Source organism: Nomascus leucogenys, chromosome 12, assembly GCF_006542625.1.
Source record: "Nomascus leucogenys isolate Asia chromosome 12, Asia_NLE_v1, whole genome shotgun sequence".
In the NCBI taxonomy this organism is placed as follows: Eukaryota; Metazoa; Chordata; class Mammalia; order Primates; family Hylobatidae; genus Nomascus; species Nomascus leucogenys.
Genome location: NC_044392.1, coordinates 45,744,416 through 45,761,445, shown reverse-complemented (window position 1 = coordinate 45,761,445; position 17,030 = coordinate 45,744,416). Strand labels below are relative to the sequence as shown.

The following is a 17,030-nucleotide window of genomic DNA, read 5'->3' as shown; positions in this document are numbered from 1 at the left end:
TGAGCTTAAACACACAGAAATTGTATTGTTAAACTCATTTATTAAGTTCCAGCAACTTTTTAACAAATTCCTTGGGAATTTTCTGCAAATTGTATTATCTCTGAATAAGACATTAAGACTTCACTATAATGCTGAATAGAAGTAGTGGACATCTATACCTTTTCCCCAATCTTAGGGAGGAAGTTTTCAGTCTTTCACCATTAAGTGTTAGGTTAGCTGTAGGTTTTTCTGCAAACACCCTGTAATGGGTTGAGCAAATTCTATTCTAGTCTTATTTTCTAAGAGCTTTTTTTAAAAAAAATCATGAATGGATGTCAAATTTTGTCAAATATGTTCCCTTAATCTACTTAGACAATTAGGTGATTTTTTCTCATGTATTGTTTTTCTCAAAAAATATTTATTAATTGATTTGAGACTGGGTTATGAGACTGGCTAATTTTTATATTTTTGGTAGAGATGGGGTTTCACCGTGTTGCCAAGGCTGGTCTCCAACTCCTGAACTCAGGCAATCTGCATGCCTCAGGCTCCCAAAGTGACAGGATTACAGGCGTGAACCACCACACTCAGCCTTGTTACTGCCTGTCTTTTGGGTATAAACCATTTTACCTGGGGTGAGATGATATCTCATTGTAGTTTTGATTTGCATTCCTCTGATAATCAATGATGTTGAGTACCTATGCCTGTTGCCATTTGTAACATCTTTTCAGAAATCTCTCTTCAGTCTTTTGCCCATTTTTAAACGGCTTATTAGACTTTTACCTATAGAGTGGTTTGAATTTATATATTCTGGTTATGAATACTTCATTAGATGTGTAGTTTGCAAATATTTTCTCCCATTCTGTGGGTTGTCTCTTCACTTTATTGACTGTATACTTTGCTGTGCAGAAGCTTTTTTACTTGATTTGATCACGTTTATCCATATTTGTTTGGCTGCCTGTGCCTCTGGGGTATTGCTCATAAATTTTCGTTCAGATCAATATCCGGGAGAGTTTTCCCAACGTTTTCTTATAGTAGTTTCACACTTTTGAGATCTTAGATTTAAGCCTTTCATCCATTTTGATTTCAGTTTTTGTATGTGCTGAGAGACAGGGGTCAAGTTTTTCTTTTGCATATGAATATCCAGTATTCCCAGCACTATTTATTGAAGAGACTTTACGCTCTTGGGACCTTTGTCAAAAATAAGTTCACTGTAGGTGTGTGGATTTGTTTCTGGGTTCTCTCTCCTGTTCCACTGGTCTATGTGTCTATTTTTATGCTAGTACCATGCTGTTTTGGTTATTATAGCTCTGCAGTATAACTGAAGTCAGGTAAAGTTATTTCTCCCATTCAGCTTAGAAATAGCTTTGGCGCCTGGGTGACAGAGCGAGACTCTGTCTCAAAAAAAAAAAAAAAAAGAAATAGCTTTGGCTATTCGGGGCTAATTTTTATTTCTCTTTTCGTTTTGTTGGTGTTGTTGCTGTTACTGTTTTGAGATGGGTCTTGCCAAGGTGCTCAGACTGGCCTCAAACTCCTTGGCTTAAGCAGTCTTTTCCCTGCCTCAGTCACCCAGGTAGCTAAGACTTCAGGCACAGGGGTGCCACACCACCCAACTTTCACTTTCTTCTTTTTTGAGATGGACTCACTCTGTCGCCCAGGCTGGAGTGCAGTGGTGCAATCTCAGCTCACTGCAACCTCTGCCTCCCAGTTCAAGCAATTCTCCTGCCTCAGACTCCTAAGTAGCTGGGATTACAGGTGCACGTGACCATGCCCAGCTATTTTTTGTATTTTTTTAGTAGAGACTGGGTTTCACCATGTTGGTCAGGCTGGTCTCAAACTCCTGACCTTGTGATCTGCCTGCCTAGGCCTCCCAAAGTGCTGGGATTACAGGCGTGAGCCACCACGCCGGCCCTATGTGTCTTCATTTTTATTCATTTCAAAGTATTTTCTGATTTCATTTTTGGGGATTCATCTTTTACTTATGAATTATTTAGAAGTGTGTCATTTAATTTCCACATATTTAGAGAATTTAGTAACTTGTATTACTGAATTCTAATTTAATTCTGTTGTGGTCTGAAAATATATTCTGCATGAGTTTAATCTTTTAAAACATATCAAGACATTTGATTACCCAGAATAGGATGGTATCTTGGTATAATTCCACATGCACCTCAAAAGAATATAAGAAAAATGTGGTGTTTTTTTTTTTTTTTCTTTGAGACGGAGTCTTGCTCTGTCACCCAGGCTGCAGTGCAGTGGCATGATCTCGGCTCACTGCCAGCTTCACCTCCCGGGTTCACGCCATTCTCCTGCCTCAGCCTCCCCAGTAGCTGGGACTACAGGCGCCTGCCACCATGCCCAGCTACTTTTTTGTATTTTTAGTAGAGACGGGGTTTCACCGTGTTAGCCAGGATTGTCTCGATCTCCTGACCTCGTGATCCGCCCCTCTCAGCCTCCCAAAGTGCTGGGATTACAGGCGTGAGCCACTGCGCCCGGCCGAGAAAAATGTGTTTTATATTTTCCCATTGGTTGACAATTTCTGGCACTCTTTACTCCTTTGGTAGATGCATGTTTCTATCTACTATGTTTTCATTGTATCTGAAGAATGTCCTTTAGTGTTTCTGCTACTGTAGGTCTACTGGCAACAAATTCTTTAAACTTTTCTTTTTCTGATAATGTTTATCTTGCCTCCATTTTTTTTTTTTTCTTTTTTCTTTTTTTTGTTTTTTGAGACGGAGTCTTGCTTTGTCACCCAGGCTGGAGTGCAGTGGCGCGATCTCGGCTCACTGCAAGCTCCGCCTCCCAGGTTCACGCCATTCTCCTGCCTCAGCCTCTCCGAGTAGCTGGGACTACAGGCGCCCGCCACCACGCCCGGCTAATTTTTTGTATTTTTAGTAGAGACGGGGTTTCACCATGGTCTCGATCTCCTGACCTCGTGATCCACCCACCTTGGCCTCCCAAAGTGCTGGGATTACAAGCGTGAGCCACCGCGCCCGGCCTCTTGCCTCCATTTTTGAAAGATATTTTTGCTGGTTAAAGAATTTTAAGTTGACAGATTTTTTTTTTTCCTTTCCACATTTAAAGACATCATTCCATTGTGTTTTGGCTTGCAAAATTTCTGACAATATGTCTGCTGATAGTTGTTACTGTGTTCCTCTGTATGTGTTTGTATGTATGTGTTTTTAATTTTGTTTCTGCTGGTTAATTTTAAGATTTTCTCTTTACAATCGTTTTCCAGAAATTTGGTAATAACGTCCTTTAATTTGTCTATGTATGCTGTCAAGTGTGTTTATCCTACATGGGATTCGTAGAGTTTCATGGATCTGTGGGATACAGTTTTAATGAAAGTGTGAAAGAAATATTAAACATTATTTCTTCAACTGCTATTCCCAATTTGTTCTTTATGAGACTCTATCCCATGTATATTAGCCCTCTTGATATTGTACCAGAGGTCACTAAAGTTTCATTCATTTTTTTGGTCAATCTTTTATTCCACTCTGTACTTCATTTTGGATAACTTTTATTTGTATTTCTCAAAGTTTAGTAATCTTTTCTTCTGTAGGACCTAATCTGCTGTTACATCATTTAGTGAAATTTTCATTTCAGATATTGTATTTTTCATCCATAGAAGTTGCATTTGATATTTTTTAAACAGATGAAGTCTCCATATGTTGTCCAGGCTGCAGAACAGTGGCTGTTCACAGGTGCAATTATAGTACACTACATCCTTGAATTCCTAGCCTCAAACTATCCTCTCTCCTCAGCTTCCAGAGTAACTGGGACTACAGGCACACGCCACCATGCCTGGCGGATTTTTTAATCTTTCGTTTCTATCCTATGTTCACATTTTCCCTTAAATTATCAAAAATAGCTCTTTTGGTATACTTCTCTATCAATTATACCCCATGTTATTTCTGTGGCAGTTTCCACTGATTTTTCTTCTGCTGAGTCATATTTTCTTGCCTCTTGGCAAGCCTACTAATTTTTTATAGGATGCTAGATAGTTTAATGTTACATGAAGTGTTTGGATTTTGTTGTCTTCCTTTAAAAAATGTTGAAGTTGAAAAAACTGGAACATTTGTACACTGTTGATGGGAATGTAAAATGGTACACCATTGTGGAAAACAGTAGGGCAACCCATCAAAAAATTAAAAATAGAATTACCCTATAATCGAGGAATTCCACTTCTGGGTATATACCCAAAAAAACTGAAAGCAGGGTCTGGAAGAGGTATTTGTTCACCATTGCTCATAGCAGTATTATTCACAAATGGCCAAGGTTGGTAGCAACCCAAGTAACCATTTATAAACAAATAACAATAAACAAAATGTGGCAAAACATACAAAGGAATATTATTCAGCCTTAAAAGGGAAGGCAATTCTGACATATGCTAAACAATGGATAAACCCTGTCTGGGCACAGTGGCTCACACCTGTAATCCCAGCACTTTGGGAGGCCGAGGCGGGCGAATCACCTGAGGTCAGGAGTCTGAGACCAGCCTGACCAGCATGAAGAAACCCTATCTCTACTAAAAATACAAAATTAGCTGGGCATGGTGGCGCATGCCTGTAATCCCAGCTACTCGGGAGGCTAAGGCGGGAGAATCACATGAACCCAGGAGGTAGAGGCTGCAGTGAGCTGAGATCTCTCCATTGCACTGCAGCCTGGGCACCAAGAGCGAAACTCCACCTCGAAAAAAAAAAATAGAAATAAAAATAAGTAAAAAATAAACCCTGAGGACCTTATGCTAAGTTAAGTAAGCCAGTCACAAAAAAACAAACACCGTATGGTTCCACTTTAGTGGGTGATTGCCAGGGACTGAAGGGACAGGGGAATATGAAGTTCTTATTTAATGGATATAGAGTTTCAGTTTTGCAAAATGAAGAAAGTTACGGAGATTGGTTGCACAAAAATGTAAATGTACTCAACACTAGTGAATTAACTGTACACTGAGAAATGGGGAGTCTAGGCAGGTGCGGTGGCCCATGCCCGTAATCACAGCACTTTGGGAGGCCAAGGCCGGCGGATCACCTGAGGTCAAGAGTTCAAGACCAGCCTGGCCAGCATGGCAAAACCCCGTCTCTACTAAAAATACAAAAATTAGCTGGCGTGGTGGTGGACACCTGTAATCCCAGTTACTTGGAGGCTGAGGCAGGAGAATCGCTTGAACTTGGGATCCAGCCTGGGCGACAGGAGCGAGACTCTGAAAAAAAAAGAAAAGAAAAGAAATGGGGAGTCTAGCTCTGTCTCCTAGGCTGGAGTGCACTGGCGTGATCTCAGCTCACAGCAGCCTCCGCCTCCCAAGTTCATATGATTCTCCTGCCTCAGCCTCCTGAGTAGCTGGGACTACAGGCATGCGTCACCATGGCCGGCTAATTTTTATATTTTTAGTAGAGATAGGGTTTCAGCATGTTGGTCAGACTAGTCTTGAACTCCTGACCTCAGGTGATCCACCTGCCTCGGCGTCCCAAAGTGCTGGGATTACAGACGTGAGCCATTGCACATGGCTTTAAAATGGTTAAGATGGTAAATTTTTTTTTTTTTTTTTTTTTTGAGATAGTCTCACTCTGTCACCCAGGCTAGAATGCAGTGGTGTGATCTTGGCTCACTGCAACCTCCACCTCCTGGGTTCAAGCAATTATCGTGCCTCAGCCTCCCGAGTAGCTGGGATTACAGGTGCCTGCCATCACGCCTGGCTAGTTTTTGTATTTTTAGTAGAGACGGAGTTTTGTCATGTTGGCCAGGCTGGTCTCCAACTCCTGACCTCAGGTGATCTGCCCGCCTCTGCCGCCCAAAGTGCTGGGATTACAGGCATGACCGACCGCGTCCTGCCAGTAAATTTTATATTGTCTGTATTTTGCCAAAATTTAAAAAAAATTGTGTATGTTTTTTCACAATTAAAATGTTTTTAAATGTTGAACTTTGTTTTAAAAATCAGTTATTTGTAGAACAGTTTGACAGTTTGATTCCTTGAATCCTGTTTTAAATCATTACTAGGGTCTAGTGTAATCTTCATTCCAGAGATACTTTAGCTCTGCTAAGGTGTAATCTTTTTTTTTTTTCTTTTCTTTTTGAGACAGGGTCTTGCTCTGTTGCCCAGGCTGGAGTGCAGTGGCGCAACCTTGGGTTTACAACCTCTGCCTCCTGGGTTCAAGCAATTATCCTGCCTCAGCCTCCCAAGTAGCTGGGACTACAGGTGTGCGTGACCATGTCTGGCTAATTTTTATGTGTTTTTAGTAGAGATGGGGTTTTGCCATGTTGGCCAGGCTGCCCTCGAACTCCTGGACTCAAGTGATCTACCTGCCTTGGTCTCCCAATGTGCTGTGAGCCACCATGTCTGACCAAGATGTAATCTTTATGGGGGCCTTCATAATTGTCCCTAAGGACTCTACAGTTGGTAGTCAGAGTTCAAATGTCTCATGCCACATGTAAACCTTGGGAATTTTTCATATACAACTCCCTAGTTTTTCTTAGGCCATTTTTTTGGAGTTTCACTCTATGCAGAGAGGACCTAGTAGTCAGCAAAGATTTAAGACTACTCATCACATGTGGCTAAACAGGCCAGGCACAGTGGCTCAGGCCTGAAATCCCAGCACTTTGGGGGGCCGAGGCAGGCAGATCATCTGTGGTTAGGAGTTCAAGATCAGCCTGGCTAACATGGCAAAACCCTGTCTCTACCAAATATACAAAACTTAGCCAGGCGTGGTAGCACACACCTATAGTCCCAGCTACTGCGGAGGTTGAGTCAGGAGAATCACTTGAACCCGGGAGGCGGAGGCTGCAGTGAGCCATGATCATGCAACTGCACTCCAGTCTGGGTGACAGAGCAAGACCCCGTCCCATAAAAAAGAAAAAAATGTGGCTAAACGCCTTTGCAATCTTTTTTTATGCTTTAGCACTATACCCTGTCTCCCTTGTATATGACCTAATTCTCATTCCATACTCTCATAATAATGGCAGGAGAGCCAACAGTAGCAACAGTAACAACAGAAGTTACCATTTATGGCTGGGTGCAGTGGCTCACGCCTCTAATCCCAGCACTTTGGGAAGCCAAGGCAGGTGGACCACCTGAGGTCAGGAGTTCATGACCAGCCTGGCCAACATAGTGAAACCCCACCTCTTCTAAAAATATAAAAATTAGCTGGCGTGGTGGTGCACGTCTGCAGTCCCAGCTACTCGGGAGGCTGAGGCAGGAGAATCACTTGAACCTGGGAGGCGGAGGCTGCAGTAAGCCGAGATTGCACCATTGCATTCTCGCCTGTAATCCCAGCACTTTGGGCGGCAGAGGCGGGCAGATCACCTGAGGTCAGGAGTTGGAGACCAGCCTGGCCAACATGACAAAACTCCGTCTCTACTAAAAATACAAAAACTAGCCAGGCGTGATGGCAGGCACCTGTAATCCCAGCTACTCGGGAGGCTGAGGCACGATAATTGCTTGAACCCAGGAGGTGGAGGTTGCAGTGAGCCAAGATCACACCACTGCATTCTAGCCTGGGTGACAGAGTGAGACTGTCTCAAAAAAAAAAACCAGAGGGAGACTGCGTGTCAAAAAAAATAATAAATAAATAAGGCTGGGCGCAGTGGCTCACACCTGTAATCCCAGCACTTTGGGAGGCTGAGGCAGGCAGATCACAAGGTCAGGAGATCCAGACCATCCTGGCTAACACGGTGAAACCCTGACTCTACTAAAAATACAAAAAGAAATTAGCAGGGCGTGGTGGCAGGTGCCCGTAGTCCCAGCTACTCGGGAGGCTAAGGCAGGAGAATGGCATGAACCTGGGAGGCGGAGCTTGCAGTGAGCCGAGATCGTGCCACTGCACTCCAGCCTGAGTGACGGAGCAAGACTCAGTCTCAAAAAAAAAAAAGAGAAGTTACCATTTACTCAAAAACTAATTCAGTGATAAGAATTTCCTATCCACTTACTCTAATTCCCACTAGTCTGCAAGATAAATAGAAGTAGCCTCATGTTACAGATTAGAAAGTCATGGGTTGAATGGTTTATGCAACTTCCACAAGGTTACACAATATTGCTAAATGTGAATCAACTAGACCTAAGTCAAAAGTACATAGTTTTCCTATTACATCAAAACGCCTTCTCCTCTTCTCCCACTTACCTCTTTAGTCATGGCATATGTATGATGTCTTTTAAACCTCAACACGAAGTTTATGGAAGCAATTTCTGATTAACTTTCCATCATTTCAGCATTCAGTTATGTGTAGAATACTACTACACAGGTCAGGAGTGGTGGCTCACGCCTGTAATCCCAGCACTTTCGGAGGCCGAGGTGGGCGGATTACTTGAGGTCAGGAGTTCGAGACCAGCCTGGCCAACACGGTGAAACCCCGTCTCTACTAAAAATAAAAAAGTAGCCGGGCATGGTGGCACATGCCTATAATCCCAGCTACAAGAGAGGCTGAGGCAGGAGAATCGCATGAACCCGGGAGGTGGAGGTTGCAGTGAGCCGAGATCGCGACACTGCACTCCAGCCTGGGTGACAAGAGCGAGACTCTGTCAAAAATAATAAATAAATAAATAAATTTATGTAAAATCACTAGCATATTTTATTGTTGCTCTCAAGATAAACTGATCTTAACATAAGTTCCTTGATATTATGGAATGTCTCTTACAGTCTTTTGGCTTAATACAGTAGTTGAATTTGGTAGCCTGAATATAGTAGTTGCTCAATAATAAAATTATAAAAGAACTACCTCTCTCATCAATGTAACAATGTTTGTAAACCAGCTATAAAAAGATGAAATGATTCTGTGAAACACTATTGAAGGGATTTATGTTCTCTAGAATGTGAAAATTACCATGGATTTGTGTCCTAATTATAAAAATCTTCAGTTATGTCAAATACCTGAGAAATGTGTAGACAGACATAAATATCTTAAAAGCTACAAATATTTAAAAAAGACCTCTAAGAGAGATGTAAACTTTAACAGAGTATTTGCAAATACTCATTTCAGAAATGAAAATAGTTATCCTCATATTACGTCCTAAAGACCTAGTAAGATATTAAAAACCTCCAGAAAAGGCTTAGATTTTACTCATCAATAATAATTTTGTTACTATGGGCTCCTGATATGCATAATAACGACTACAGATTTCAGTAAAATCATATACTGTTAGCATATTATCCCTTTGGATTTATCTCAAAAACAGGGAATTTGGTTCAATAAGATGCTTGAGGCATCTTACTGGATAGGACCTATCCTATTCTTACTGATAGAGCATATCAAATAATTTGTCTTCCTTGTTAGAAATTGTTCAGTAGCTCCCAATTGCATGTACAATGAAGTTTTTTTCACTCAACTCCTTTGAGTGAAAAAAACATACCATATATGATATAGTCCTCATTATTACTTTTACAACTTCCTTTTCCAACCACCATCATCACAACTTATGTACATTAGTCATAAGTCATAAGATGCTTGAGGCATCTTATCCAAAATGCAAATTGCTTTTCGTTTCTACAGTTGTTTACATACCTCAGTTTACTAAACAGATGGTTTCTAGAGGTATGGTATTCCTTTGACTAAACCTAGAAGGTTAGGACACGATTCTGGTTTACTTCTTTGCCTTTAAATTGCAAAATAAAGGCTGTCATTCCCTGTGTTGCTACAATATATGAGAAAGCTAGGTCAACCAAAATTGTGAATACAGTGATTTTGAAAGCTCAGGTTTATATTTAATGGCAGTTCTCTAGAGTATTTGCATTTGGCTCTGCAATGCAACTGGGAACACTACAAACCTATGACAAATTTTATTTCAACTTTTTTCTGGGTCTGACAAACTATAAATCTGTAGGAGAGGCAAAGAATTAGTAAGAGCTTGTGGTCAGGAACTCCTTTTTCTTCCTCCTTCCAAAGCCAAAACTAAAACAAGAAACTGTCCTTTTCTATGATAGGTTTATTTCTATTTTCTCGTACATTGTTAAGTGTCACCTTTTGGGGGTTCCAACTTTATGCATGGAAATCTGATGCGGTTTTCTGTTCTACCAGAGTCCTAGGCTCTGTCTTTTGTCTCTTGCAGCTGGATGTGTTCCAATTACCAGACTCCCAGCCACCAGGGATCAAGCAGATGTCAAGCAGCTCTAATGCTCTTTATCTCTGTTGAATTGAACTTTCTGAAGTTTCTGGTTTCCTATTTAGTTACTTCAAAGTTCAGTCATACTGTAAGAAATGTTGTCCATGTATTTTTAGGTTTTAGATAACAAGGTGTTTGTTTGCTCTGCACACCTAATCTACCACATTGCTGGAAATAAAGAGCTCTAATTTATTTCAATGGCACCTGAATTTTAAGTCTCCTTTCCCTCTTTCAGGCTCCAAACTTTCACATTCTCAGACTATTTTTTATTTTCTCAATCATTTGACACTTTCTGATCGAACTCTTCTTGATCTCTTTGTGACATCTAATGTTGACTAATCTGTTCCTTTCTGAAGTCTTGTTTAGGCTTCTGTGACATACACAGTTTGATGTTTCATATTTAAGTCTCCTTCACTAAACATCTTTTCTTCCACTTCCCTCCAAAATGCTCAAGTTTCTTAGGTCTCTGTCCCCGTCACCTCATTTAACACGTTCTCCCTGGGTGATCTCTTTCACTGCCAAATTCAAGTTCATATATATACTGGTAGATCTCTACTACAGATGTCTCTCAAAGTATAAACTACTGCTTCTAACAGTCTATTCAATATCTCTACCTAAATAGGCCAAAGACAGTCCAAATTTAAAATATCCAAATCTGAAGCCATTATCTCCTCTGTCTGCATGCATTTGTCACACTCCATTCTTCATATTGTAATGTTGTAGCATTTTTTTTTAACATACACATATGATAGACTATATTATTACTTATCAATATTTGCTATCCACCCCCTACCGCCAAAAAGATTATACTTTCTAGTCCCATTGACACAAGACTTAACCACATGACTTGCTTTGGCATTGAAACTGAGAAGTAACATTTAATGCAGAAATTTTAATAGCCAGTTAGTGCTTTACTATGGCCCTTTCCCCTCTGCCAGAAGACAAGCAACATTCAAGGTACAGCTTCTCTGTTAGCCAGGGTCCTAGAGGGAAGGCAACATGGAGTGGACTCTTGATGGTCACACGGCATGAACAAAAAATAAGCCTTTGTTGTTCTAAGCCACTAAGATTTGGGGATCACTTTTTAACACTGCAAGTCCTATCCTATTCTTACTGATAGAGCATATCAAATAATTTATCTTCCTTGTTAGAAATTATTCAGTAGCTCCCAAATGCATGTACAATGAAGTTCCAACTCCTTTGAATGAAAAAAACATACCATATATGATATGGTCCTCATTATTACTTTTACAACTTCCTTTTCCAACCATCATCATCACAACTTATGTACATTAGTCATATCCAACAATGGGTTATTCTTCAAAAACACTATGCTATTTCATGGTTTTGTGCCTTTCTTCGAAAGTGCTGTTGTTACTGTGCTAAATACATTATTATCCTTTATGTTGTCCCACTTGCCTACTTAAGTAAATTCAATATATAGTAGTGTGCGTGACTTATTCAGTGATATCTTCTTCAGTCATTTCAAGTGGTTAGTGCTTGAATTTCTCTGTGTCATAGCATTTTGTACACTGCTCTGTTACAGAATTTAATACATTGCTTTTCAGTGAATATGTCTGAATTATTGAGGGCAGTAACTTAATCTTACTTGTATTTGTATTCCCAGTGCTCACTACTCACAGCAACCCTCAACAGAAATCTAATTCAATGAAGAGAATAGTCTTATTGCAAAAGAAACATTATGAATTTAGATATTCTTTCTTTTGTTTACAAAAGTAAAATATTTCGGTGATTTTCAACATTGATATGTCCCTTATCAAAATCTCATTCATTTGTTCAGGGGTTGATGAACTTTTTCTGTAAAAGGCCAGAGAGTAAATATTCTAGGCTTTTGAGGACATATATAATGCTTACCTCATATTATTCTTCATCTTTTTCCACCAAGCCTTTAAAAGCCTAAAAATAATTCTTAGCTTGAGGGCTACACAAAAATAGGCCTTGGACTGATTTGGCCCATAGGCTGAGTTTCCTTACCCTGGTCTAGGTAAACATCAGAGAAATTAAGTCACTTCTTGTTAGAGTATAAAAGTCTCTCCATGGTAGTATAAAAACAAAGCACCAAGAGAGACACAACTATCACTTGCTGCCAAGCAGACAACTGGACTAACAAAGAGCTTCTAAAGATAATCATCAACTAAATTCAACAAATACCATATTGATACAATTTGAAAGGCCTTCTACTTCTTCAAAGACCTAGAAATAGAAAGGCAGGAGATAATGTCACTTCCTTGTTTAAGTTTCCACAACTTCCAACTGTGTTTAAGGCTCTACATCACTAGTTCTCTACTACGTTTCCAGCCTCATATTAAAAAACCATCTTTGGCTGGGCGCGGTGGCTCACGCCTGTAATCCCAGCACTTTCGGAGGCTGAGGCAGGCAGATCACCTGAAGTCAGGAGTTCGACACCAGCCTGGCCAACATGGCGAATTTTAGTCTGTACTAAAAATACAAAAATATTAGCTGGGTATCGTGGTGGGCACCTGTAATTCCAGCTACTCAGGAGGCTGAGGCAAGAGAATCACTTGAACCCAGGAGTCAGTGGTTGCAGTGAGCCGAGACTGCACCACTGTACTCCAGCCTGGGCGACAGAGTGGGACTCGTCTCAAAACCAACCAACCAACCAACCAACCAACCAACCAACCAACCAACCGACTGTCTTTAGTCTGACCACACTGGCTTTTTTATTTATTTTCCTGAACACTCCAAATTCTCTTTAATATATTCCTCACTATCTGGAATTAATCTATCACTCTCCATCTCTCTCAGTAAAATTAATACATTTTAAAAAATTATTTCTTACTCTTCAACCATCAGTAAAAGGCAGAAAACAGGTATAAATCATCCTCTCTTTTTTTTTTTTTTTTGGTAAACACACAAACTATCCATAAAAAGAAAATTGGAAGCATACCCTAAATTTCCGTATAAATTATACAAATATGTTATATGTATTAACAGGTTGTAAATATATAAACATTAACAATTAAGAAGTTTAAAAATAACTATTAATAGAGGTTCTCCTCATGAACTCTTAATTATTTTGCATATCCCTAGAGATTTCTGAATGCTACTTTGGAAATTACTAGTTTACTAAACAATTTTTTTTTTTTTTTTTTTTTTTTTTCCAGACAGAGTCTCACTCTGTCGCCCAGGCTGGAAAGCAGTGGAGTGATCTCCACTCACTGCAACCTCCGCCTCCCAGGTTCAAGAGATTCTCCTGCCTCAGCCTCCCAAGTAGCTGGGATTACAGGCGCACGCCACCATGCCTGGCTAGTTTTTGTATTTTTAGTACAGATGGGGTTTCACCATGTTGAACAGGGTGGTCTCAAACTCCTGATCTCAGGTGATCCACCCACCTCAGCCTCCCAAAGTGCTGGGATTACAGGCGTGAGCCACTGTGCCCGGCCTTAAGCAATTTTATATATATCTAAATCTTTATTAGATAGCTACAATCCACATTCCCCTATTATTCCCAACACATACTTTTACTTTAATTCAACTTTGTAAAGGGGAAGACTATTATATCGTTTTTTTTTTTTTTTTTTTTTTTTGTGAGACAGAGTCTCGCTGTCGCCCAGGCTAGAGTGCAGTGGCGCGATCTTGGCTCACTGCAGGCTCCGCCCCTGGGGGTTCACGCCATTCTCCTGCCTCAGCCTCCTGAGTAGCTGGGACTACAGGCGCCCGCCACCTTGCCCGGCTAATTTTTTGTATTTTTAGTAGAGAAGGGGTTTCACTGTGTTAGCCAGGATGGTCTCGATCTCCTGACCTCGTGATCCGCCCGCCTCAGCCTCCCAAAGTGCTGGGATTACAGGCATGAGCCACCGCGCCCGGCCTTATATCGTTTCAATGTACATTACTGATTCTCACATACCAAGTCTACTGTTTCAACTCCTTTGAATGGAAAAAAAAATACCATATATGATACAGTCCCCATTATTTTTTCTACAATATTGTAACTCCTATTCACAAATAACAAATGGGAAACTATCTTGAAAATCTGGTAAAACAAATAGCACTAGCCTGTTGAAGAAGTACTCTCAGATGAAGACCTTTTCCGGGTAGGGCTACAATTTGTGCTCTCTGATGGCCGCTGGGAGGGTTTATCAGAGGTTGGCTGGGGGCCTGGAGAAAAAGAAAAAGATAGAAATCATAGGAAAATTCAAGTTTAAAAATAATGTGAAACCGTCTTTTGTTAGAACTTGTTAGTTTAGTTGCTGCCACTGTCATCCCCTGTAATAATAAGACTTGTAACCTGATATTAGGAGGAAAATAAGCAGAAGACAAACCACACTATATGTCGTTGTGAAGAATTTCACAGATCTTATATACATAAGTTCTCCTGTTATATTACCAGAGGAAAAACTAATTTTAATGGAAGAATAAACAATATATGACTTAGTTTTCATGTGTTACTAGCCTAAACATTATTTAAAATATTGATACAAATTACTAACAATATTTTAACCAAATCTGTTCTGGATTATTGATTAAAATTCATCATATAAACTGACAAAATTTACAATGTAATTTATTAAAAAGTTGATGTGAGGGCCCAGCGCAGTGGCTCACACCTGCAATCCCAGTACTTTGGGAGGCCAAGGCGGGAGGATCACAAGGTCAAGAGTTTGAGACCAGCCTGGCCAACATGGTGAAACCCTGCCTCTACTAAGAATACAAAAATTAGCCAGGCATGGTGGCACATGCCTGTAATCCCAGCTACTCGAGAGGCTGAGGCAGGAGAATTGCTTGAACCTGGGAGGCAGAGGTTGCAGTGAGCCGAGATCGTGCCATTGCACTGCAGCCTGCACAACAGAGCAAGACTCCATCTCAAAAAAAAGAAAGTAAAGGCTCAAACCTTAAACCCACACATCCTATCCAATTCACAGAAATTATTTTCAGATTCTATGTTTTTCTTCCTTTTGCAAATTCTAGAAAAACTGGTAATTAATTTATCCATGAAATACACTAAGTTTCTTTTAAAGCTATACACTTAAGGATCCTTGGCTATATACATAAAAGCTTATGAAGACAAACTCAATTTCCTTTCAAAAACTTTCATGCGTTTAGCAAAACCCCAAATCTATACAGTATAATACATCTCCTGCTCAAAAGAAAAGTATGTTGTTGATGTAAGATTATTTTCCTGAATAAAATATACTTGATTCTTATATTGGATTCCTTATAATCTAAAATGCCAGCTATTAAGAGTTGGTAATGAATGTCTACCTCATGTTTGTCAAAAAACTAGTAATCTGAAATGCTTATTGATGGGAAAAAATTACAAATAAAAAAACTTACATGTGACTGGAGCCACAAAAGGTACAAGAAATCAAAAAGTTGAAGATTTTCAAGATCTGCCTCTAAATGACAGTTAACTCCTAAAAGAAGATGTGATTAATTCTCTAAGGACAACTTAGGGTCAGAAGAACTGAATGGAGCTAAGTTGCTGTTTCCTTTTCTCTAAGAGAAACAGACCATGAGCCTTGTTTTAATTAAGCAGTATCTTAAATCACATTGCTGTAAATAGTCTTTTAGCAGGCTATGGGAAGCACTGCTCAGGTGAGATGTTAAGACTATATGCTGTCATTCAAGAGTAACACGTTAAATTTTTTTTTTAGAAAATTGATGCGATAGTACATCCTACTTCTGAAACACAATGATGACTGATGTAGACCTATTCAAGAAGCAAGACTGGTTATTGTTGAATCTTAACAACAGATACAAGATGGATTTTTAAATCTGACAGTATAATAAATACCCCTTGAGTGTGGTTCAGATGAGAGATTTCCACTAAATAACTGAATATCACAATGAAACATCTAAGAAATAATAAAAAAAAAAAGCCCAGGCATCAGTGTAGACATATTAATACTGAAAACTTCATATACGGACAGATACATATTTCCTACCCAACACACAGTCAAGACAGAAGACAATAGTGGCCAAGAAGCCTGAGATAATAGTCAGCTCTATCACCATTCCTGATCGTGGATTAAGTACTAAGAAAAGAGGGGTTTGAGGGCATTTTTTTTTTTTTTTTGGGAGACGGACTCTGTCTCCCAGGCTGGAGAGCAGTGGTGCCATCTTGGCTCACTGAAACCTCTGCCTGCTGGGTTCAAGTGTTTCTCTTGCCTCAATCTCCTGAGTAGCTGGGATTACAGGCATGGGCCACCACGCCCAGCTAATTTTTTGTATTTTTAGTAGAGACGGGGTTCCATCATGTTGGCCAGGCTGGTGTCAAACTCCTTACCTCAAGTGATCCGCCCGCCTCAGCCTCCCCAAGTACTGGGATTATAGGCATGAGCCACTGCGCCCAGCCCTAAGAGCACTTTTTATATAAAGTCTTTTCTCTCAGTCATAAACTAACATTTATTGAGTATAATTTATATGCTTGGTACTCTGCTAGAAATTGGGAAGGTAGGGGGAAGAAGTCTACAAACGGTGTAATGGCCTCTGCCCTCAAGGAGCTTACTAATCATCGTGTATATCATCATGCATTACATTTTAGGTGGCACTTGTGCCATCCATTCTTGAGCTCCATCTTCAGTTCTTAGGCTATTTGGTAGTGTTTCCTGAATTTCTTGGTCATCTTCAAGAAAGTCTTGATGAAGGCTTCAACTGTACCTTTGATCATCAGGATATCCTGAGAATCACCCTGCCTGGCCTCACCCACCTCAGGGTAAAAAGAGGCTACAGGCACTTTCTTCAAAGCTCCTTCTTTTGGTGACATCTGGAGCTTCAGAGGCAGTGGGAGATGGAATGGGGGTCAGATCCATGGAGATCATTATTGGCAGCATTGTACAGCAATTCCTGAGAAACTGAAACAATTGAGAGAGAGATGGCTTACTTAGCTCACTTAGCTTCTGAGCCATTTTTCATTTCCTGAAAGTAATGGAAGCCAGCAGCCTATTCTTAGGATTTAATAGGAGATTTGAGTAAAATTTCA

The 17,030-nt window shown here is 40.2% G+C and overlaps 1 protein-coding gene across 5 annotated transcripts in view; it reads right to left on the bottom strand.

Moving 5' to 3' along the window:
• ASH1L (ASH1 like histone lysine methyltransferase) overlaps nucleotides 1-17,030 on the bottom strand; it is a 234,754-nt gene that overhangs the window by 113,450 nt on the left and 104,274 nt on the right. For all 5 annotated transcript variants that reach the window (XM_030824301.1, XM_030824299.1, XM_030824300.1 and 2 more), the window contains one exon: nucleotides 14,105-14,206. In XM_030824301.1, the coding sequence (XP_030680161.1) occupies nucleotides 14,105-14,206 (102 nt within the window). The remainder of the gene's footprint in view (nucleotides 1-14,104; nucleotides 14,207-17,030) is intronic.